Source organism: Ceratocystis lukuohia (assembly GCF_044167205.1).
Source record: "Ceratocystis lukuohia strain C4212 chromosome Unknown Supercontig4_pilon, whole genome shotgun sequence".
NCBI classification, from domain to species: domain Eukaryota; kingdom Fungi; phylum Ascomycota; class Sordariomycetes; order Microascales; family Ceratocystidaceae; genus Ceratocystis; species Ceratocystis lukuohia.
The window spans coordinates 3580067-3603267 of record NW_027263523.1 but is presented as its reverse complement, the minus strand read 5'-3'; the positions used below and the strand labels follow the sequence as shown (position 1 = coordinate 3603267).

The window sequence follows — 23201 nt, the reverse complement described above, 5'->3', positions numbered from 1 at the left end:
AACCCTAACCCTAACCCTAACCCTAACCCTAACCCTAACCCTAACCCTAACCCTAACCCTAACCCTAACCCTAACCCTAACCCTAACCCTAACCCTAACCCTAACCCTAACCCTAACCCTAACCCTAACCCTAACCCTAACCCTAACCCTAACCCTAACCCTAACTAACCCTAACCCTAACCCTAACTAACCCTAACAGTATAGTCTAGCTAGTTATTCCCTTTCCTCCTTAATGCATGTTCTTTGAACCTCCGAACCGGCTACAATGAAGATCTTGTATCCAACCCGTGACACTGATTCGTAAACTTTAAAGACTGATTCCATGGCATCCAATGAGTACTCAATTGCAAGTGTAGGTGTGGACGCGAGATATGCCAGTGCTCTGTCAGCATTCGACATAAAGCGTGCAAGTTGAGAAGCCGCAAAAGCGATGTCTGGACGTGTGACAACAGCTGGCCAATTTAATGACCCTACCTTCTGTTGATATAGGTTGACAAAGTCGGGCTGTGCTTGCGTGCTTTCTCGTGGTGCCATATTGTCAGGCCTCACGGGTGTCTGGTACTTGTGCGTGGTGACGATGTTAAACTTAGTGATAAGTTGTTTGGTATACATGTCTTGTACAAGCCAAAGCTTCCACTGACTGCGATCTCGTAAGATTCTGACTCCCAAAAACCAACTTGCTGGTCCAAGGAAATTGGTTTCGTAAATCTTTGCAATCTTTCTTTCAAATGCATGCAGTTCATCAGTTTCTGTGGCTGTGTATATCAGGTCATCGACGTAGTACATGACCAAGAGAGTGCCATTTGGATCCTTGAACAGACAGTTGCATCCATTCACAGGTACCAGTCTGATGTCTAGAAGCGTGTTGGTGAGGTGCTGGTACCAGTGGAGTCTGGTTCAATCGTGCTGATGAAGTGTTGTATTGGCTGCAGGATTGCCAGGTCGACACTTCGTGGGTCGTAAAAGTTTTTTTCGTCAAAAGTGACGTCTCGTGTGTGAATGACTGCTTGCTGACTCAGCACCCAGATCTGGAAGATGTTGGTTGAATGGTATCCGACAAGATAACCAATGTGCGCACGATATTGGAGCTTCATTCGATGCAGTATTTTGTGGATGAGCAGGTATGCCTTGCATCCATATGGGCGTCTGTGGGCGAGTGAAGGTTTGTATCTGTGTAACGCTTCAAATGGCGTCCGATATCTGAGCTTGCCTTCATCCTCAATTGCGAGTGGTCGAGTGGGAGTACGATTAAGGAGATATACAGCCGCTTCCATGACTTCTGGCCATAGATCATGTGGAAGAGGTCCTCGAAGCGTATGGGCCTTGTGGAGGTGGCGCTCGATTCAGTGATAATTACAAATTTCTGGGTGAGTTCGTGGTATGGTGCTCCTAAGAGCACCCAATCATTGTCTGAGTGAAAACACCTGACATTGTGGCCATATTGGTTTCGAGCTAGAAGAATAAACGTGCAGAGCAATGTGCATGACTGATCTGATCAGCCAGTTGAAGCCCCCATTCCATACCATTGTAGGCGCAGTCCATCTGGATGAAATCGAAGCAGACTCTGCCAAAAGGATTGATTGCTTGGATCTTATTTTGGTTCGATCGGCGAGAGACGAGTGTCATAGATCCAGCTGTCTCGAAGGCAGTCGAAGTGATTGTGATGTTGGACTGAGAAAGCCCTGGCGACTGTGGACGTCACCAAGGCCTTCTTGATTTCAATGCCTGATTGCTTAGAGGGGGCGACGCCTACATGTGCACTCCCATTTCTTTTATGTGCCCCCTCCCTAGTCAGTGGCATCAGTCTTATGTGGGCATCACATTTTACACACTCTTATTGGCTGGAAATATGTGTGTTAGTGCATTCCATGCTCTGGAATTCTGCCAATGTACCTCTCTCACTGGCCATTTCTATGGCTGATCCTTACACAAAGAAATGTAAAAAGGGAGGGATACTCATGGTGTTGAAGACTTCACTCACTACCCTGACATATGATTTCTTTATTCTATGTTATTACTCTTAAGTACTGTGATGCAGCTGCCCCTACTCAGTCAAGTGGTTATATTTGAACATAAAGGCAGTATAGAGACAAAGGCTGTGAAATGGCCCTTCTGGAAGAAGAAATTCACAGCAACTGTAGTGTTGCTGCTTGAGATTTGGCCCCACTGTTAGTGCACATACTTCACCACCTTTGTGGGGCTTGTACCTGTAAGCTAGAGCCAATCAGAGTGTGTACTGTAGGTTTTAGGGTTCAGGGTCACATGACAATCAGACCCTGACCCCACTCTGAGATAGACTTACAAAGTGCCAGCTTCAGAAGTCTGTCACAGAGTTTGCTTCCTTCTTCATCAAGCTTTTAGAATCAGAGAATCGACCTACATTTTATGATAGCTATTCATACAAGACTCATGTATTTATACGCATCAACGTGAGTGATTATAGCGCTTGTTTACTGTGGTCAATAGTCACAGGGTTACAACTGCTGTATCATAGACACAGGCATAACACCCACAGTACTCAGCTGGTCACAAGTACAAAGTGTGAGCCTGTCTAGATTTGAGAAAGTTGAGTCTATGAAAAGGAAAGCTTCAAAATGTATCAAGTCTCATCAGATTGGGCATGTAATGACTTCAAAGGTATTCAAAGCCTGTCTTCCACAAGCATATGGCCAAGAGAATTCTTCCAGCATGCTGTGTTCCAATCCCAGTCATCTGGATGCATAGCCATTGTCTCTCGGTTCTCAGATTGTTTCTGGTAATAGAAATACTCGAATGAGGTTTCCAATGGTCCAGGCTGTGCATGCCAACCCATAGGTATAATTTCAATGGGCTGCTCAGCATCTTCCCCTCCCCACAGGTGCCTAATTTTGCTGAATGTTAGGCATTGAAACCAGTTTGTCCACTTTTATCAGGCAGAGTTCAGTCAGCTTCTAGCTTCTTCTGTACCAAGGGGTTCTAAACGCCATTTACTTTACATAGAATTCTACATAATTCAACCTACAAGATGATTTCTGAAATGTTAATAGGACCACTGGTTTTCAACAGTTAACCATCTCACCGCTAGAGAGCATCCGAGCTCCATTGTCCAACAGCCTCTGGGGCAGCTGTTGCCAGTTTAGGACCTTGTCACCCCTAGCCCACACATCCCGCTGCCTCTCATAAAAATTATCCACAGTCAAATAGACTGGCTGCCCATGTGCATCTTTGAGGCAAATGGTCTTCTGTGGTGGCTTGGGCATGGCTGGAAAGTCAATGGGCCTTGGGACATCACCTAGACAGACTCCTGCCCTTTGATCCTGCCACTCTTGCAACATAAGCTGATAAGCTGTATTAGAGGGTAGACTAGCAAAGGATGAGGGACTAGGCTGGAATAGGAGAGTGGAGCCAGAGGTGCCAGAAAATCTTGTAGAAGATAAAGAGGGGGCACCACCAGCAAAGGCTTTAGATAGTTTCTTCCTTTCTCCCTCATCTGACAATAAAGTCATCAATCAGCAAACTTAGTATCACCTACTAGTCCTGTAACACAGTGCTTCTAGGGATTCAGCATTGCAGTGTCTGTGGCAAGTCTGGTCATAATGCAAGAACATGTCAGCTAGTGGTTCAGACATTTGGGAAAGAGAATAGCAAGTATCTTGGGTTTATTAAATAATGTATTGTATTGTTATTGGAATTTCTATCTCAAGTGTATAAAAAGAGGGCAATGCATGCTTGACTGCAGCACATCCTTGTGATGCACATTATTCTCTGTCTTTCTGTGCCCATGGCAATGATAAAAGAAGGCCACTAGGGGCAAGGATGCTCATTTCAATCATGCCTTAGTGTTTACACAATACTCTGGGAACATGGACATATCTTCCTCTGACAGTGACAAATCTTCCATTTACGAGTAATAAGCAATGGTCACCACTAAGGCTGTAAGCGCTGATGATGCCTCGTGGATTGAGATGGTGGTCATTGGTGCTAGGTGCCTCTTCAGCATCTGCAGTACTGTCAACAGTAGCAATGCTAGCAGCATTTTCACCACTCTGAACACTTCCAAGAGAAGCTGCCATTGCATTGATAGCAAAGACAAAGAGTAGGGTTATAAGCCAGTGTTGCATAGTTGCTGATTGGTAGTTGTTGTGTTATTGTTTATAAAGAGGAAACAAACTTTGAAGTTGAAGAATAGTAGTACAAAGGGGAGAATATGACAAAGAACCAGAGTGAAAAGAAAGTTTCAGGAAAGCTCTATTGGCAAAGGCAATGAATGAGAAGAGAAGAACTGAGGTAGGTGTGATGAATAAATGCAAAGAAGAAGTATTCGTTGTGAAGAAATGAGGTGCCTTTATAGATGTATATAGTAGTACTCTTCAGCAACAGAACAATTCCAACTACACCACTATCTTTACCTCAAGAAAGCTCAAGCCATGTTGATGGCAGAAATAAGACAACAGTGTATTGAATTTTAACTAACTACAGCATGAACCAAATGCAATTCTATAGCAGCTATATTAATCATAGTGCCAGAACTGACAATAGAACGAATACTTGCGGATATAGGCCTAGTCCGCCTGAACCGGAGTTAGACGTATGGAATCCAATGGGCTATTACACAGTCATTCAGATGCTTCGTTTTCTGTTGCAGCTTACATGACGACTTGGAGTTGATGTTGTAGGCGCATCACAATTATAAACCTATTAAATCCAATGGGCTATTGCTCAGTCATTCCAAACTTCTTTTTCTATAATTACACATTATATGATGACTTAGAGTTGATTCTCTAGGTCTATCACAACTATATCCATCGCACTGCTAGTGCTAGGGTAGATGCTGTGTTCCACACATGTCCCACTCCTTCAAAGCCAATACCCATGCTGTCTCCCATAAAGGTTGAAACCCTACCATGAGGCCATGTGAATGTTGGTATATACAGGAATCAAAGCATGGGAAGAAGGATAGCTGAAACCTGAATAGATCAAGCGATCTGACATCTATTCTACAAATATTTGTCTCTGGCTCAGTTGTCAATGGGCTATACAAGCAGGTGCAGAGATAATCAAAGATTTCATATCAAGGGAGAAAGGGGACAAGCTATGCACGTTGGAGTATTAAGGTTGCATAATGTGGCTATTTTGTAGGGCATTGCACTTGTATTTTGTCAAACTTGTTTAGCTCCCACTTCTAGGCTTAGTCTTGACACTTTGACCTATGCCAGCCCTATGTCTCCCCTCCCACTGACATGCAATACACAGATGGGCTAATCATTCATCCTTTTCTTCTCAACAAACACTGAGTAGAGTTAATTACATGAAGCAGGTGCTATGGTGCAATTGGCTGATATATTGCCACTGGGGTCTCCAAGGCACTGGCCAGCACTCAGCAATAAAGTATTGGAACATCCCCTCATAGTAGAGGCTTCTCCAGGCAGTTCCAGCTGCACACTGTGTAGGTAGTAGGTGTTTCTATTCAATCTTAGCATGATGGTCATAGCAATGACTAGACATGATGACATCTATCATGAAGAAAAGCAAGAAAAAGTATATAAAACTCACAAGGCACTCTCCACTGATCTGTGCTCATCTACAGCCACTTGCATACATTGAAGAGGCGTAGCATTATAGGCAGAGCCAATGGAATTTAGGCTAGCCGCATGTAAATCCGAAAGCATACTGTGGGGATCGGGGAAAACAGTGATAGATGGTGCACATGCATGCACGTACGTTGCTGTCAGACTCGTTGCACGCTAATAAGATGCCGGAGGCTTTTTGAAAGCTATGGCTGGCTACGCTTTTCGTCTCAAGCGTGTAATACGACCACAATCATAGACTGCTAGTTCTAAGCCAAACACTGATGAAAGGTACAACGTGTGAAGATACTCTATCATGATGAAGGTATTCGTTAGTGCCAGGGACACTCCAACCAATCATTCTTTCCCGTTTCTATTTCCTCACTACATTGTGTATTTATAGAATGATAGAAGGAACATGACGTGCCTTGACAGCATGCTTGCCTGGCATATGACAATGGGCTTGAAGATCTTCACGTCCAACACAACATTTTTCTAGGCGCCTTTCGTTTGAGAGCCACTGCAAGTTCTTGGCTTATAGAAATTGCAACATGGCTCACATGTGACGTCAATGATAAGCGAATGCACCAAAAATCATCGAATCTCTCCTCTTCGCATCTAATTGACTATTTGTTCACCAAAAACATGGCAAAACGAAAATAATGAGGCTAATATTGTTCCCACTCTTCAGACCCTTCACTCATGGAGACTATCTGATCTAGAAGAGCAGGCCATTGTCAAGTCCATTCTTAACCTAGATTCTTGAGGGTTTCCCCCACAACTATGTGGGGTTGAAGAAATGGCCAACTGACTGCTCGCCAACCGCGACACGTCACCTGTCGGCAAGCACTGGGCTTCCATCTTTGTCACTGGAGACAAGCTCATGGCCCTGCAATGTCAAAGGTGCTAACATTCGCCCAGGCCAGATCTAGGATCCTTTTGCTTATGTAGCTTAACTCCGGCCAAGTAGGATAAGCACTAGGGGGAACTAGGCCCTTGTTGACTACTTGAATGTAGTAAGCTTGGCGTGTGTTTGCAAAATGTAAGCAAAGAAAGCTAAAGACCATCTAGTATAGGACTAGTGAGTGATGGGCAAGGGGAAAAACCATCCCATGAGAAGAATTGCAACATCTCCAGATTAGAAGTATCCAAATGTCTGATTGATGGAAAAGCTAATGCCTTTTTTACTACACAGTGTGCAGCTTGTGGTGATGCGTAGTCTCAGCCACACTATGGCACACCCACATCACATAGTTTATATTGGTTAAATTAGTCCTTAAATTTTATACATTGAAAATGTTGGATACTACATGGAGGATGAGTATTGTGGGGAATTTGGCTTCAGTCGGGTTAACCCTGGGTAAACCCGACCCTGAATACTTGTGCAAACGCATTGCATGCATCAATCTGGTGACATTCCAGGTCATATTGGCATACAGATGCCAAAAATAACCTCAGAGTCACACTGCCTGGTGTTAGTGCAAAACTTTCAAAAAAGTTCACACCATACTCCTGCCTAAAACCTCACACAACCAACCTTGCTTTGTACTTCTCAAGTTTTCCATCAAGGTCGTACTTCTTGGCAAAGACGAAGCGGGTGTCTATTGGGACACATCCTTCTGGTTTGGGAACAAAGCGCCAGGTCCCGAATTCAGTCAGAGTGTTTAACTCCCTATCAATGGCCCTTCTCCATCCTTCGCTTTCAGTTGGGTGCAGAATAGCATGATTGAGTGTCATAAAAGGCTCGGACAACGCTATCATGGCTCTTTGCGTCGTTCTGTCCTCCTCGTCTATTCTCTGTTTGCTTCTCAGCGGCTGCTCCTCCATCAATTCATACCCTTCGCTATTTTTTCGCTTTGGGTTGTTTCGATTCAGCGATTCTATCAGCAAGTTTATTCTCGCATTAACTGCGTCTAACTGTGCTGTATCAATTCCTGTTACTGTCTTCGTTCCTGAAAAAGGTTTTGGTGATTGAATTTCTTCTGCTGCATTTTTTAATGAGGTTATTTCCTCTTTTTCTGGTGCCGGCATCGGCTCCACAGGCTCGTTCCTCGCTGGGAATCGCCTAGTGAGGACAGGTAACCTCACTGGTTCACTTTCTCATACCTCACTTCGCAACTCCTCTTGTTGCAGTTCTTTTGGTTGCATATTCTCAAAGAAATGCACTGACTCGGAAACACGTACTTTGCTCGCATTAACGTCCCACACGACGTAGCGGCCATCTACGTTTTCATCATAGCCTAACAAGAGAGATTCACTCCCCCTAGGTCCATGTTTCGATGTGGGCAGGTGTCTAATGACCTGGCATCCCCATCGACAGATGTGATCTGTCCTTGGCTCTATTCCGAAGAACAATGTGTGTGGAACCCCTTGTGAACTCAGCGTCCTATTCGATATATAGACTGTCGCCTTGGCAGCCTCCACCCAAAACCTCTTACCCAGTTGAGTTTCTAATAGCAATGTTCTAACTCCCTCGTCAACCGTTCTTATCGCTCTCTCAGCAATGCTGTTTTGGTTGGATGAGTCTGGTAAGGTGTAAGTTGTTTCTGTGCCATTAAGCCTCTTCCATTCTTCAAAAATCTGCTTGAGCTCTGGTGCATTGTCACTTCTTGTTCGTTTAATGGTTTTACCCATCTTAAGTTCAATGCCCCTTCTCCATTCGTCTAGTGCTTGCTGGACCTCGCTTTTCTTTCTCAATGGCAATAGCCACTTATACCAGGAAAAATTATCAACTACAATGGTGTACCATTGGTGACCATTTCTTCCAGGTTCGTGTGGTCCTGATACGTCAATCGACACACTATCGAGTGGTTCTTCTGCTGCAATCGACACTGATGACTAGCCATGGCTTTTAGTTATTTTACCTTGCGAACAATCTTCACACCTGTAGTCCTCAGGTCTTAGAGGGGTCTTGTTTGGGTTGATTACTCTCAACCTTCTGTCACTAACGTGTCCAAATCTTTTGTGTAGATCATCATACACTGTGAAACATGTGCTTGTGATGGAGTCGTCTTTCCTCAACGGGATAATTATTTCCCCTTCACTGTCGCTTATTGTGACTGTCATGTTGTTGAATAAGACGGATTTGCCTTCTTTCATTAAAGCCATGACTGAAATCAAGTTTTCAGTCAAGCCTGGCACGTATAACACTTTTGACAAGGTAAGACTTTTATTCCCAGTTTCTATGGCTACTGATCCAACCTTCGACACTTCAATGCTTCTCCCGTCCGCCACTTTTACCGTCTCCCGGGTTTTCTGTGCATTATTCAACACTGTTAGCTCTTTCGTCATATGACATGAGCATCCAGAATCGATTACCCAGTTGTGGCATTCAGGGCACTTACTTTGAGCATCTTGGTTGACCAGTTGGGCCTTCTGGTCGGAGTTGGTCTTTTTTCTCGACCAGCAGTCAGCAGCTAAGTGTCCCTTCTTCTCACAGTTGGTACACTTAACCTTTGGCCTATCTCCTTTGGTCTTCTTGTCCTTTTCTTCTCCCGAGGTATCGTTCTGGACTTTTTCGAGAGAGGCAATTGTCTTCGAGATGTCGTTTTTCGCGCAGGTGTTCTCAAGGATCACCTCCTTGTATGCTTTTGGAAGTTGCCAAAGGAATTGCTTGAAAGCGCGCATCTTCTTCATCTCCTTGTCCTTTTCACTATCTTCATCCATGAAACACTGGATGTGGACTGTTTTGAAGTACAGCCAGTTTTGCAACATGGTCTTGTCCTTCGCTAAGGGGGATCGGAGCACCCTCTTGTACTCCTCGTATGCTGTCTCAAGTGGGTCAGGAGTGCAAGCGTCTTTCAATACCTGGTAGGCCTCAAGCAGGGTTTCCTCTCCTTCAACGATAGTTTGAAAATACCTATCCAAACTAAGAACTAGCAGGCTCTTAGCTGCCTCTAGATCTTTAGTATAATTTGATTTGTTGCTTGAGCCAGAAGATTTCGCCCTCTCCATGCCCTCCATAGGGTCTTTCTGGAGTAGGTAGTGTAGTCCAGCGTTTTGGAGCTGAACCAGGAAGTTGTTATCCCACTCCTTCCAGTTACTGCTGTGTAGTATGACTGACATCTTGGTTGTTATTGAGTGTTGTTCTGTACACAATCACACAAAATATAATAAGTCTCAATTGACTTATAAATAACAATATGGAAATCGTTTAACGAAGGTAATTTGTTAAAAGGCTCATAACCAGATGAAATTAGTCCTTTTTTTTATTTTTACTTTATTTTTTGACATCAAGAGTCTTTGATGAAATTGGTCCTTTGTTGGATAAATGCTGGATAAACTACATGGAGGACGGGTATTGTGGGGAATTTGCCTTCGGTCGGGTTAACCCTGGGTAAACCCGAGCCCAAATACTTCAGCTTAGTTGTCCATGACAGAAGAACTTAACACTTTAGAGAATGAATAGAAAACAAGCTTCACCATAACGATCAATCTGTATACCAGCACGGTTCCACGTGCAGTTGTACAGGATCACGAGTGACTTCTAAAGTGATAATATCTGAATTCAGTAGATTATTCCAACATCCTTAGATTTATTATTTCAAAGTAACTAGATAAAAAGTTTTACTACTCCTCTTTTCCTAAATACTCCTCTTTTTAAGATAAGCACAAAGTCTTATCAGTTTACCTGAACTTCATCTGGAACTTGTTGGGAAGTTTGCTTCAACAGTAATGTACATGTCACCTGAGCACTGCAGTCAAGTGAGTGCTGCACTTTTCCCTCCTACACCTAAATTTTCATTTGATCAATTGATTCTCAACAACCTAAGATGTCAGCTACTACTATTGGTGGTAGAACCCTTCAGGTTCTTAAGAACTTTATTCTCTACCCAGATTTGTGAGGATTTCCCCCTAGCTTCATGGTGTTCAAGAAATGGCTGATCAATTGCTTGCTGACCACTATGCGCCATCTGTCGGCAAGCACTAGGCTTCAAAGTTTGTCAAGTGACACCCAGACCTAAAGACATGTTTTTTTCAGAAATACAACTATCAGAGAGCCAAGTGTGAAGATCCAACTATTATCTGTGATTGGTTTCAGCTTGTGGTGAACACGATTGCAAAGTATAGGATCTGATCAGATGATATCTATAACTTTGATGAGACTGGTTTCCTTATGGGCATGACTGCAAACAGAATAGTTGTCATGGGCTCAGAAAGGCGTTCAAAGCTCCAGAGTGAATTCTTGAAGCCCCAAAGTCTCTTGGGAAGGGCACAAAGGCAGTTATGCATCAGGTTGCCCTATTAGCTACTGAGAACAAAGACCTTCAGGAGGCAAATGAGATACTTAGCTGGCGCCAGTGGGCAAAAAGAGCTAGACTACAGAATAGAGGGGTTAAGACAGTACAAGAAGGAAGGGAAGCAATTGATCAGATGGATATTGATGCACAGATAGTGGCTGCATCATCACAGAGGAGTGGTCAAAGGAGGTCAGCATGACCAGGGGTATTCAGCATGAATGTGTCTACATCCAGCCTGGCCATAATTCAAGGACTTGTCAAGTAGTGATTGAGACATCTGGGGAAGAGTATAGTGAGTAGTTTGAATTGATTAAATAGGTTGTGGTGTTTTTATCACCATTTCTATAAGAGAGGTTAAGAAAAGTGCAGCACTCAGTTGACTGCAGTGCTCAGGTTACATGTACATTACTTATAAAGAATGCTTGAGATTTGGCCCACTGTTAGTGCACATGCTTCACTGCCTTTGTGGGTCTTGTACCTGTAAGCTAGAGCCAATCAGAGTATGGAAACTGTGATGCCCACATAAGACTGATGCCCATGTAGAAAAAAGGTGATACCCAAGTAGTAGCTAGTCTTTCTTTCTAACAGTAGATATTAGGAGGATATACTGAATGTCCTGTGAAGAAGAGAAAGAAGGGAGGATTGAGTGATTATTCATGTTGTCTTTCTCTATCTAAGTCTAGTCCTAGGGACAGATCTCAGCCGGTTTATATATCCATTGCTACCATGTTCTGGGTTGAGTGCTTGGGCCTTGGATGAAGACCCTTGATGTCTTGATGCTAACCCTAATGTAAGGGTGAACTGGATCAGGGTCAACAACTTGGTAACCATGACTTAGGTTACTGACACTTTCTTCTACTTTTCTTTCTCATGTAGTAGATGACCAACAACAACAACAAGTGCTTCATTAGTTACTAATAACATCACCATCACCCAGCATAAAATGCGTCATGTCTGAGCCAATGTCATACAATGTCCTGTTCATAGACCAGTCTCAGAACTATCCCATTCCACTGCCAACTCCAAATGACATGGACAGCTCTGAAGTCTTCCCTAGCAAACCTGGCGCTCGCCTTGTGGGAATACAGCAGAAATTTGTCATGAAGTTTGGTGTGAAAGTTCAACCCATCGAGGCCCATAACATGCTGTACGTCGCAAAATTTACGACAGTGCCAGTCCCCAAGGTCTACGCCATTTACCAATGTCAAGAGAAGCAGAGTGTCATCACATATATTGTCATGCAATATGTTCAGGGCACAACGCTCTTAAACCTGTGGGGTAGCCTCGACCAAGCTCGCAAAACCTCTATCGCCAACACTCTTCGGGCATACTTCGATCAGCTTCGGCAACTGAAGCACCCGGGGCTTATCGGTAACATTGACGGTGGGCCACTGCTCGACGATATGTTTTTGTCGACACAGGATATCAATGATATCAAGGGATCCTTTGCAACCAAGGATGAACTGATAGACTGTATCATTCGAATATACTCCCTCGTAACTGGCGAGCGTATGGCCTACAAGACTCAGTACTACCAACATATCCTGCCAACTGTCCTTTGTGGCAGTGGTACGCCCATCTTCACCCACAATGACTTTCAGAGGAACAACATCATTGTGCAGGATGATGGAGTTCCAGTCATTATCGACTGGGAGTCTGTGTCCTGGTATCCTGCATACTGGGAATACTCTATGGCTGAGTTTGCCAATGGCGATTGGCACGACGATTGGCACGAATATCTATGCATAGTCTTAGATAAATATCCAAATGAGTCTCTTTGGTTGTCAAATATGAAGGTTGAAATGTAGTCTTAACATACTCAAAGCTGCACGAGTAAGTAATACCATCTTCCTCTTTATCCATAATGCTCGTTAAACATATAGGCCGACTAACATCAAGTTAGCATGAAAGGAATTCTGTTCGTGGGGCCCAGAGGGGGGATTATCAGCAAGTCGGGCATTTATGATTCAGCCACTGCCTTAGGACATCAGCTTTCATGAGCATTATGAGTGATGAAATATTATTAGATGCTCAGTACTTGTTGTGTATGAACTAAGCCCCCCATGCGATTCTATACATGTTAATACCTGGTTTTTATCTCATCAGTCGTGTTACAGGATTGAAGGGCTCATAGGCCATCATAGTAGGCACTATCAAGGTTGCACCTTGTCCAGAGAAAAGGAGGTGAGACGCCTTTCACAGCCCTGATGATCATAACCTCAGCTCCCAATATAAGTGTTACGGTTAGACTGCGCTGCTATGGTATACAAAGAACCTTTATTGATTGATGAGGAGAGAAAGCAGTCTCTCTAGAAGATTGTGCTGACCAACGCCAAAACACATGGAATGGCTCAAGAGAGTGCTGTGCTACTTGCGTGATACATCCAACTTTTCCATATGCTACAAAGTGCGTCAAGGGGAGATGGATATTGTCAGATATAGTGACACAGACTATGCAAATGCAAAAGACCACAGGTCAGTCAGCAGGATAGTGTTCATTGGACTTGGAGGGGCTATAAGCTGGAGCTCCAAGAAACAAGCAACTGTGGCAACATCAACTATAGAAGCTGAGTACCATGTGTGAAAGAGGGTATACACTTATGATGTATACTAAACAAAATCATTGGGATCTTTGAGACTAAAATGAAAGAATGCCTAAGTTTATACTTGAAAAACAAAACCTTGGTTTTCAGAGACAATCAAGCAGCCATTAAGATAGCTAAATCATTAGGAGTTAAGAAGGGTACCAAACACATTGACACACAGTACCATGCTGTCAAACAGTGGGTGAAAAAAGGTTCAGTAAAAATCGGATTTGTCCCAGTAGCATGGCAGTGGATGGCTTAACAAAACCACTGGGTCCACAAAAGATGCCTGAATTTAGGGCAATGGCTGCAGAAACCCACTTATCTAGAACTCTAGGAGAGTGGGGGGGGATGTTAAAAAGCAGACTTCCAAACGAGCTCCATATGAAGTTTAGGTAAACCAATGACACTATGTGCTTATCTAAATAAGGGGTAGTATGTATGAAAAGAGGAGTAGCCAAGTTTGAACTTGAACTTGAATATATTTAATGTCTATGGGAATCACAGAGATCCAATGATGCCAGACTGGTGACTGGATAGAAATTAACCCTCTGCAAGGTTCACTATAGAGTTTTGATGAGCGAAGTGCAATTGCTCCCAAGTTGCCTTGTTGCTCGTTTCCGCTCTACCATGGTTAAAGTACAACAGGTGTCAGAACAATCTACTGAATTCAGATATTATCACTTTAGAAGTCACTCGTGATCCTGTACAACCGCATGTGGAACTGTGCTAGTATACAGATTGATCGAATTGGTGAAGCTTGCTTTCTATTCATTCTCTAAGGTGTTAAGTTCTTCTGTTATGGACAACTAAGCTGAAGTATTCAGGCTTGGGTTTACCCAGGGTTAACCTGACTGAAGGCAAATTCCCCACAATACCCATCCTCCATGTAGTTTATCCAACATTTATCCAACAATAGGCAAAAAAAAAAAAAAAAGAAAAAGAAAACAAAGAAAGGAAGGAAAGGAAGGAAAGAATGAAAACAAACCAAACACCAATCATCAAACAAAGAAACAAAGGAGTAGCCAAGCTTTTCATGAACTTTACATAAAAAAATAAGGAACAATTTCTACTGTTGGGAAAACATCCATGAGTGCCCTGGAGAAGGTTCAGGAAAAATAGATAAGACAAGGTTCTTATCTGTGGAAAGGAGACAAGGATCAATAGAGAGCGGGGTAAACTAACTTTTTACGTAAGTATGTCACGTGATATGGATTTATCACATGGATTCTCATCACCTAGGTGTCAAATGTCAACAGTAACCTCTTTGCTACTCATGTCTATTGCTAACACTATGCAACATTAATGCTCTTCTTCAACAGTTAAATATTGTTCTTTCAGCACGACCTTTGCTTTAAAAACGAAATAATCGGCCCTACAAAATGGAAAATTTAGATTTGACAAATATAGAAGCATTGAAGGCTGCACTTGTGGAAGCAAAGGCTCTTATCGATGAAAAAGACTCAAAGCTTGTGGAAGCAAAGGCTCATGCCGATGCTGAAACGACGCGTGCCGATGCCGAAAAGAAGCGTGCCGATGCCGCCACAGCTAAGCAGTCCCTCCACGCACACATTTACCACCTCTACGCTCACTGCTTTCAAACTCTCAGAGTACGCCAAAAAGGCCTGGAAACCACTGCTGCAAGCTCAACATGTGTTCTTGGTCGCACCTGTCCTAGGAAGCTGCTGCCATGGAACGAGTTTCCAGAGCTTCACCAGCAAAAGTTCACTGATCTTTCTAATGCCTTTGGTGATGAGCTATTGCTTCCGCCATTTTCACATGCCTCTGTGGTGCAAGGGATGGCTCAAAAAGTGTCACATGCCAGTGAAATTGAATCTTCACTGTTCTGTTCCTTGGTTATTGAATTTCCTGTCGCCACAATCGCTAGTACCTGGCTTGAGATCATTTCAGAAGAAGCGGAGGGAGTTGAATTCCACCCAAACACAGCATATATCAAGGGGATATGGGAACAGGTCCAGGAGTACAGGATGAAGGGCTCAGATGATGAGAACTTAGCAGATGAATTTTTGGATATTTCCAGCATTAGAGCTGATATTCCAGAGCCAGTTACTGTCGTATCTGCCTTTGCCTCGCGTGGTCGTAGACCCTCTCTAGATATCTTGAATGCAGGATGTAATCTCAAGCGGCCTGCCATCTCACCTCCAGATCCTGATAGAACGCAGCCAATCAAAATGCGGTCCCCTGAGCGCACAATCAGGCCAGATGGTACATTTGTGAGAACAGTTAATAACTCACCAAATGTGAAAAACCTTCTAGTTATCGAACACAAGCCCGCACATGTATTCACCCCAGATTTACTCTGTTCTGTGTTGAAGGATATTGTTGATTCAGGGAGCAGAATATTTACTGAATCAATAGATCCTGGAGCAAGCTCACCAGCGTCTGGCAAGATTGAGAACCTGAAAAACCAAGAGCACCCGCCTAGATCCCAACTGGTGGCAAATGCTTTAGTACAGACGTACCATTATATGTAATGATCTATGGATCATGTATGGTTCAGGCCTTGCCCTCACCCAGGAAACCATACGATGCACCAAAAGCTCCCTTTTCTCCCTAGCGTCTACCTAGTGTCCTCCTAGCATCTCCCTAGCGTCTACCTAGTGTCCTCCTAGTGTCTTCCTAGCGTCTCCCTCTAGCCCCTACCAAAGTGCATCTCTCCCAACGTACATATAAACCACTTGACCACCGTCCCTTTAGTTTCTCTTAGAACTTATCGAGTTCTTCTTAAATACAGAGCTGTTATACAATTGAATCTTCTTGTATCTCGTGAAGCCTTACAACAGTGAGGAACGCAGTCAACACAGGCAAAACACGACAAGCCCACACCCCCCATCCAAACCTGAGAGGACATTTACATGAGCGATGCACTCCTGGGGTGTGCCTATTTATCCATCCTATGGGCTAGTGTAGAGCACCCTGTAAGGGCGGGATGCGCCTTATTGATCAGCCTTTGGCTACTGTGGAGCATCCCCCTTTTCGGCAGACCCATATAAGGAAGGACCTTTACCCCTCATGATACTTGAATAGACGTCTATTTGATCACAGCACTGCACTTCATTGTTGTGATGTGTGAGCTATGCCGAAAGGACGACCACTACATGCGCACCCCCATTTCCTCTAGGCAATTACTGCGTGGGCATCACATTTTGCCATACAGGCATCAGGCTTATGTGGGCATCAGATTTTATGCACTCTGATTCGATGGAGACAGTTAAAACAAACTGTTGAGAAAACGTCCACGAGTGCCCCGGAGAAGGTTCGGGTAAATAGATAAGACTGGGTCTTATCTGTGGAAAAAAGGTGCTACATAATTAGAGACAGGAAAAAGAAATTTTTTCTAACTTAATACATAAAAAAAACAAGGACCAATTTTAACACAAACATTATGGAGACAAAGGCTGTGAATTGGTGTAGCTGTTAGTGCACAAGCTTCACCGCCTTTGTGGGGCTTGTACCTGTAAGTCAAAGCCAATCAGAGCATGTAAAATGTGTTGCCCACATAGTAATTGCCCTTTTATATTGCACTCATGAGAATTCATGGCAGGGTGTCAACTCTTCCATGGGTTTTCAGCCACAAGAGGCATGCATCTTGGTTTTGAAGAAGTAGGGCTTGTATGGGACGCCACTCAGCATGTATGGTGCGCCACACAACACGTTCTCTTTTGGATTAATTACTTGGCCTATTGGCAGTAGTCAATAACCCCTCCTTTTGCGGAGTATTATTGAATATAGAAGGCGGTGAAGCGGGGCAGAAGCATGGTGGAGTAGATATAGTTCGTCCTACACACCGTCACAACTCCATTTACATCCCATTCATCAATAAAGATTATATACGTCTAGCAACATTGTGTCTTGTACCTGTAACAAGAATTATTGCGAAAGGCTGTTCCTAAGGCACCAAATACACAGTTTATTTCTTTCTTTCAATCCTTTAAATCCCAGCCCATTCACTATAATAACCCAGGCTGCATTGCATGTAAGTGCTCTCAAAATTCTCTTCCTTCTTCTACAGTTTCCTGTTGCTTTAGAAGACTTGCCACATTCGACAACTGACAACTGTTCATAGAGAATAAATAATCATGGCCAGTGATAAAATGGAAAAGCCCCGAATCGCTCTGATCTCTCTCAACTCCCAGTCATACTTCGATGACATGTATGGTTCCCTACTCGGGCAGCTCAGATCGAAGGCAAGCCTCCAGCAGATAAAACAGGCAGACTCGGCCATCAAACTGCTGTCGGAACAGCCGCGACTCTCTGCTGCCATAATAACCGATGAAGCACTCACTGAAACCAAGAATTCCCACGTCTACGAGGCAGTCCTACAGTATGTGCGTCAAGGAGGAACAGCTGTGATCATGGGCCATTTTTCTTCCTATGTTAGACCGTTGGAAATGAAGCCATTCTTCATGAAGGCGGGCTTGCCGTGGGAGGCTGGCTCATACTACCGAACAACACATTTCCTCAACCGAGATGTCGTGACCGGTGACTTGGCCACGAAGCTTCCACCACAATACAGCCAAAAGGCACTGTTTGTAAAGAATGTAGAATCTGCACATGCCTTGTATCAAACAAGTGATGACTCTGTGGTTGAGTCTCGAGTCTTTGCCCCAAGGAGTGCAAAGGTTGTTGGAGAGGCAGCAGTTGCATTTGCGGATATTGGATGTGGGAAGCTTGGCTATCTTGGTGATGTCAATGCTGAGGAGGAATCAGATGCTGTTATTCTTGCTATGTGCGGGCTCTAAAAATCATGGAGTGCTGCAATAGTAGCTGGGAATTGAAAACTCAAGCTGTGTGAAAAAAGGAGACATCGGGCTATCCTTTAATCCTGTGATGTGCTATTTCAACACCATAGGAGCAGGCAAAGGTCTAGAATACTCTCAACCATCTCAGACTAGTCATAACACAAATTGGAATCGACAAATAAAAAAGTATTCTCCATGTCATGAGCCAGACATAGATGGGTCTGGAGATAGTAAAATATTGCACATTGAAGGGGAAAAGGAAAGGGAATGAACCCAAAGTATTTAGGAGGGGGTGAATGTCAAAATGGGGGCTGATCTGAACTGTCCCCTGGAACAACAGCAATATATTGTAGTCCTGCCAGATGGGATTGCTATATATCACGGGCAGGTAGGTGGGATAAGCAGACAGGGAAGAGACACGTTGTGGTTGTCACGGCTTGGTTCACAGGTGTTCATGTAAACTGGTTCAGAGATGAACAGAGATTCAACGTTGAAGGGGGAAAGGGAAGAAAACTATCCAAGTGACTCGAGTGCGAGAGAGGTATTTATAGTAGGCTAGTGAGGCAGGTTTTGTAGGTCCTCCACTCACAGGCTCGGCCCTGACAATGGTTTAGCACTGAGAATAGAAGCCAGTGAGGCAGGGCAGTAACATAGTAGAACCAGTAGATATAGTTCACCCTGCACACCAGTATAACCATCTAGTTAGACTCCTTTGATGTCCCATCGAACAATAAAGATTTCATGCGTCTGTCAGCATTGCGCCTTCACCTGTAGCACCAAGTCGATATACAGGAGAGGACACATGACTGTAAACCCAAGTACATATCTCATAGTCAAAGGACCCAGGGGCTGATGGAGGAGAGAGGGAACAATCAATAAACACAATTCTACAACACATTCCGCATCGTCTCCTCCCTCCACAAGCCTGAACCAATCATGAATAATAGTCAGTCAGATCTTTGTTTTTATATCTTTGATAGCCATATCTATGGCTAAATCATGTCTTAAGGTCTGGTTATCATCACTTGATGAAGTTGGAAGCCTAGAACTTACTATAAGGGCCGTGCCTACTGGTCAGCCTATGGGCTAGCTTAGAAGGACCTTCACCACTCATAATACTTTAGACTAGTTACCTTTCCTTTCCTCTCTAATGTGTAATATCTGATCATCTCCAGACCTGATCATGTGAAACAATCTGTGAACTAACCCATGGCACTTACCAACAGGTGACATGGCTTATAATAGCCCACTTCATGTCTTCGCAGCGTGTAGGAGACTTAATGTTCAGTCATTTTAAAGGGCTTGAAGAGCAAGAAGTATACCAACTACCCTCATTATTTAGTTGAGGCATATTTAATGGTCAAGAAGTGATTGAACAAAGTAAAGTTGTTTGATTTTTAGTGTGTACACTTGTTTGGTGTACATTCTTGTTGTATACATTACACTTATATCCTTCTGATCTGATGAATCCTGCCCTTTAGCTATATTGAGAATTTCACAATTGTTTCCTTTTAGTACACTGATGTTGACCAAGTATCTCATTCTCTTGCTGAAGAATCTGGTCCCCTGGCCTCAGCAAAGTGATCTGATGTGTTATCCCTTATGCCCCCATTCCTGGTTTCTAGGCTGAGCTGATTTCACATTGCAATATCTTTCCACGCCTGTGACAACTATACCTGCTAAGATGATTCCTATCATGAAGCAAGTGTTGTCAAAGTCCTAGATGCCTGACTTCACAGTGCTATATTTGGCAATCATGTTCCACAAAAGTGTAAGCCAGGCTCAGATGACCTCTGGATCTTTGCATTTGGCTCTTTAACATATGACATGCATGAGGCTGGGTCTTGGAGTCACCTTCTGTGTAACAAGGCAAAGCACGGTGTGGCAATGTACAACAAAGAATTAAAGAAGTTAGTCTTGAGTTGAACTAACTGAAGTAAGCATCTAACAAAGCAAGGACGTTCGATGGAGATCTCTCCTACCATTGTTATTGTAGTGTGCTTGCCTCCTATTTATACATGAGCTCTTCCCGAGTTCATAGGCTTGCTTCCAAAATCTGTGAGGACCCCGGGCCATCATCGGTCATGCCCAGCGTCCTCTACCCGTTTAGGCTCAGACATCGCCCAGCTGTACCGCTGTTTTATAGGGATACTTAGATTCCTGCTGATCCTTAGGATTCCTTGTTCCCTAAGGATCCAGACACTAGTCTAGCCTGGAATTCGTGACACTTTTCGCCTCTATCCTAGCTATCTCCTCCCATTGCCAGTTCCTATATTGTGTTTTTATACCATGCTTTATCTTGAGGGTTGATGTTTTCGGTGCATTCACGTAGTTGGTGTATGCCCTGGCCATTCATGTTATATATCATATATTATGTCATGTTATGTTGGATGTTAGAGTGATAAGAAAATGCAGATGGAAGACCACTCAGTTGTCCACATAAGTCCCTGCGTAAATTTGCGCTGTATGTTCCAAAAGTGCCTTGACATGAGCTTCGAAAGCAGTCTTTGCAATCTGTACAGCAGCTTTCAAATTATCTTCAGCAACAAGTTCAGCAGCATGGGCATCAGCAGGATCAACAGAGGTGGCCCCATCCTGGGACATAGGACTTTTGAATGAAAACCACATGGTTTCGACAATCGCAGCCTGAAAAGTGCCTCCATACATCTGCCTTTCCTGCTGTATCACAAGGATCCTATCAATTTCCTTTCCAGGAACCATTTTGGCTGCTGTTTCGTAGTAACGCATGGTGGAAAAAGTGCTCCAGTCCATGTCTTTAGGAGTGACTCTAATCTGGGCCTTGTCGGTAAGGTGGTTATTTCCGCGATAATGTCTGATGGCCGCGTTGACGTCCCTGTCGTAAACATCCATGACGATCCACTCCATTCTGTTGAAGTCTATATTCTGACTAAGGCAGAGACTATGGAAAATCTCATCGAGCTCCAGATATCCCTCACGATAGGCTTCATGCTCCAAGTTGTTGTTGAAGATTGTAGTGACTTTGCGCTCGGTATTTAGGCCAACATGGAGAGCGAGATCCTGTACTGTGTCACTGTATGATGTACCATAATATAAAGAGTAGGTTTTAAAGCCACTGTTGTCATCAGTGATATCGCACAAACTGTAGCCGTGCTCTTCTAGGTATTGTTTCGAAGTAGGATTTGAAGTCGTGGGAATAGTAAATTCTACCGATTTCCCAGCAGCCTGTATAGGTTGAGCAGTGAAGAACAACAAAGACAGGCAAAGAGAAGTGAGGTGAAAAAGAAACATGTTGGATGACAGGTTAAACCAGAATAAAAGAACGTCCTGGAGGAAACACTGAAGGCAGCCATGGAATAGTGACAGTGCATAGAAGTAGTATTTATTTTTTTGCTTTCGGTCATGCATCCATTAGCTTACAGTGTTTTGGCATCATGTGATATTTTAAGTATAGAAATTCAGTTGTCAAGTCCACAAAAACAAGAGAAAAGAATAAGGCCACAGGTATAACGCATCAAATATTAGCCTATGTCCGTATTCAGTCACCTCTCAAGTATCACCGGAGATAAGCTGTAGGCTAAGTTGGTCTCATCACTAGCATTGCAAATGAGAAGTTCCTTGCCATATATGTGAAGCACATGCTCCCAAACCTTTGTGTACTCTAATGAAGATATAGAAAGCTTTAGCCATGCTTCTTACTTTTCAGTTGAAGCCAAATGACAAGTTACAATCTCGGAGTTGAGTCGGGTCAGCCAATGTCTAGCTGCAATGAATAATACAGCAGATTATCAAGCCGAAGACAGAGCCCCAAGAATGGACTTAACAGAAAAGGTTAATCTAACTTATAAGTGAGCGCCCAACTTTTCTCCTAACCACCATTTCCTATCTTCCAGGTGAATTTTCTCCACTACAGATTATGCCATTATCTAGAAGAGCAGATTATTGTTTAGTTCATTCCAGACCTAGATTCACAAGGATCCCCCCTACAGCTGGGTGGTGTTAAAGAAATGGCCAACTGACTGCTCACCGACCGGGACGTGTTGCCGCAGACCTGAGGCTGAGGTCTGGACACCAAGGTACATGGGAGACCGCCAGACACAGCAGGAGGAGTGCCCTATAGCGTGCTAGGCAAAGTCTGCCTGGTTGGAAGATGGATGAAGGACCCCCATCGAATGTCTACATCAATTCCCTTGTCCCTGGTTCCCCATTCCAAGTTACACCCCAAATGCCAGCCACAGTCTACTTAGACTGACCCTCACCTCTACAGCTCGGCCACCCGCGCTCAGGTGGCACTCGATTGGGCTCATCGGGTAGGCATCTGTGGTCACTGCTTTCAAAGACTTCCAGAGAGACTTCAAGTCAGTCAGGGGGCACTCAGGTGTTACAGAATGAAGTGTAGCCATCCAGTCATTGAGAACTAACCCTAAGCTTCTCGTCAAGTATTTGCTATGTAAAGTGTTTTATCAGATCTAGTGTGAAATGTACACCCTATTCACACTATGCTGGAAGCGAACTATTGATTGTCAAGAAGGCTAGGGGCCGTTATAAATGGATAATTAAAAGACATCCCTTTCTACTCAATGGAGATAACTCGACTTGCAGATCAATGTCATGGCTATAGTTGAACAGCTGTCTGCCACCTGGTGCCAGGTGGCGGGAGTACTAGCACCACACCACATGTCTCAGCAATTCTCAAGCAATTCTTTCTTTTACGATTCATGTAACTATGAAACCTTTGCACAATCCTGTAAACTTGTTGATAACCAGTGAGCAATTGAAAAGGGCAAGATTGTTGCTCCAATGCAAACTAACAAGTTATGTCCACACTTCGAGCCTGCTCCAAAAATCTGGGTGACGTCTGTGGCCAAGCTAACCCTAATCAGAATAACTCTAGCCTAGGGATAGTGTGCAAAAGGCCTAGATGCTCATCCAACATTTCATCCAACAAAAGTAATATTTTTTCTTTCATAGGAGCTCAATTTTACGGAGCATCGATTACACTCAGGTGTCATAGAAAACATATCTATTTCATTTCTTCCTTTCATCTGTCACACAACAATAGCTTGAGGTCACCTTCTTCACGACAAC

At 43.6% G+C, this 23201-nt stretch overlaps 6 protein-coding genes across 6 annotated transcripts; 3 read left to right on the top strand and 3 right to left on the bottom strand.

Annotated features, from left to right (window-relative positions):
- Positions 1-213: 213 nt before the first annotated feature.
- Positions 214-1274, bottom strand: HOO65_040836 (Reverse transcriptase RNA-dependent DNA polymerase; the record flags this gene model as incomplete). Its single annotated transcript, XM_071002927.1, has 2 exons — positions 214-749; positions 884-1274. The coding sequence occupies 2 exons, from the start codon at positions 1272-1274 to the stop codon at positions 214-216; spliced, it is 927 nt and encodes a 308-aa protein (XP_070859679.1).
- A 7483-nt stretch (positions 1275-8757) lies between these two features.
- Positions 8758-9611, bottom strand: HOO65_040835 (uncharacterized protein; the record flags this gene model as incomplete). The annotated part of the gene is made up of 2 exons (XM_071002994.1): positions 8758-8801; positions 8891-9611. The coding sequence occupies 2 exons, from the start codon at positions 9609-9611 to the stop codon at positions 8758-8760; spliced, it is 765 nt and encodes a 254-aa protein (XP_070859678.1).
- Positions 9612-11736: 2125 nt separating this feature from the next.
- Positions 11737-12594, top strand: HOO65_040834 (kinase-like domain-containing protein; the record flags this gene model as incomplete). The annotated part of the gene is made up of 1 exon (XM_071000752.1): positions 11737-12594. One exon carries the CDS (start codon positions 11737-11739, stop codon positions 12592-12594), a length of 858 nt encoding a protein of 285 aa, XP_070859677.1.
- Positions 12595-14753: 2159 nt separating this feature from the next.
- Positions 14754-15949, top strand: HOO65_040833 (uncharacterized protein; the record flags this gene model as incomplete). The annotated part of the gene is made up of 4 exons (XM_071002880.1): positions 14754-15597; positions 15649-15693; positions 15751-15842; positions 15893-15949. The coding sequence occupies 4 exons, from the start codon at positions 14754-14756 to the stop codon at positions 15947-15949; spliced, it is 1038 nt and encodes a 345-aa protein (XP_070859676.1).
- A 1522-nt stretch (positions 15950-17471) lies between these two features.
- HOO65_040832 (triacylglycerol lipase) lies at positions 17472-18134 on the top strand (the record flags this gene model as incomplete). Its single annotated transcript, XM_071000751.1, has 1 exon — positions 17472-18134. The coding sequence occupies one exon, from the start codon at positions 17472-17474 to the stop codon at positions 18132-18134; it is 663 nt and encodes a 220-aa protein (XP_070859675.1).
- A 2427-nt stretch (positions 18135-20561) lies between these two features.
- Positions 20562-21404, bottom strand: HOO65_040831 (uncharacterized protein; the record flags this gene model as incomplete). The annotated part of the gene is made up of 1 exon (XM_071000750.1): positions 20562-21404. The coding sequence occupies one exon, from the start codon at positions 21402-21404 to the stop codon at positions 20562-20564; it is 843 nt and encodes a 280-aa protein (XP_070859674.1).
- Positions 21405-23201: the final 1797 nt, after the last annotated feature.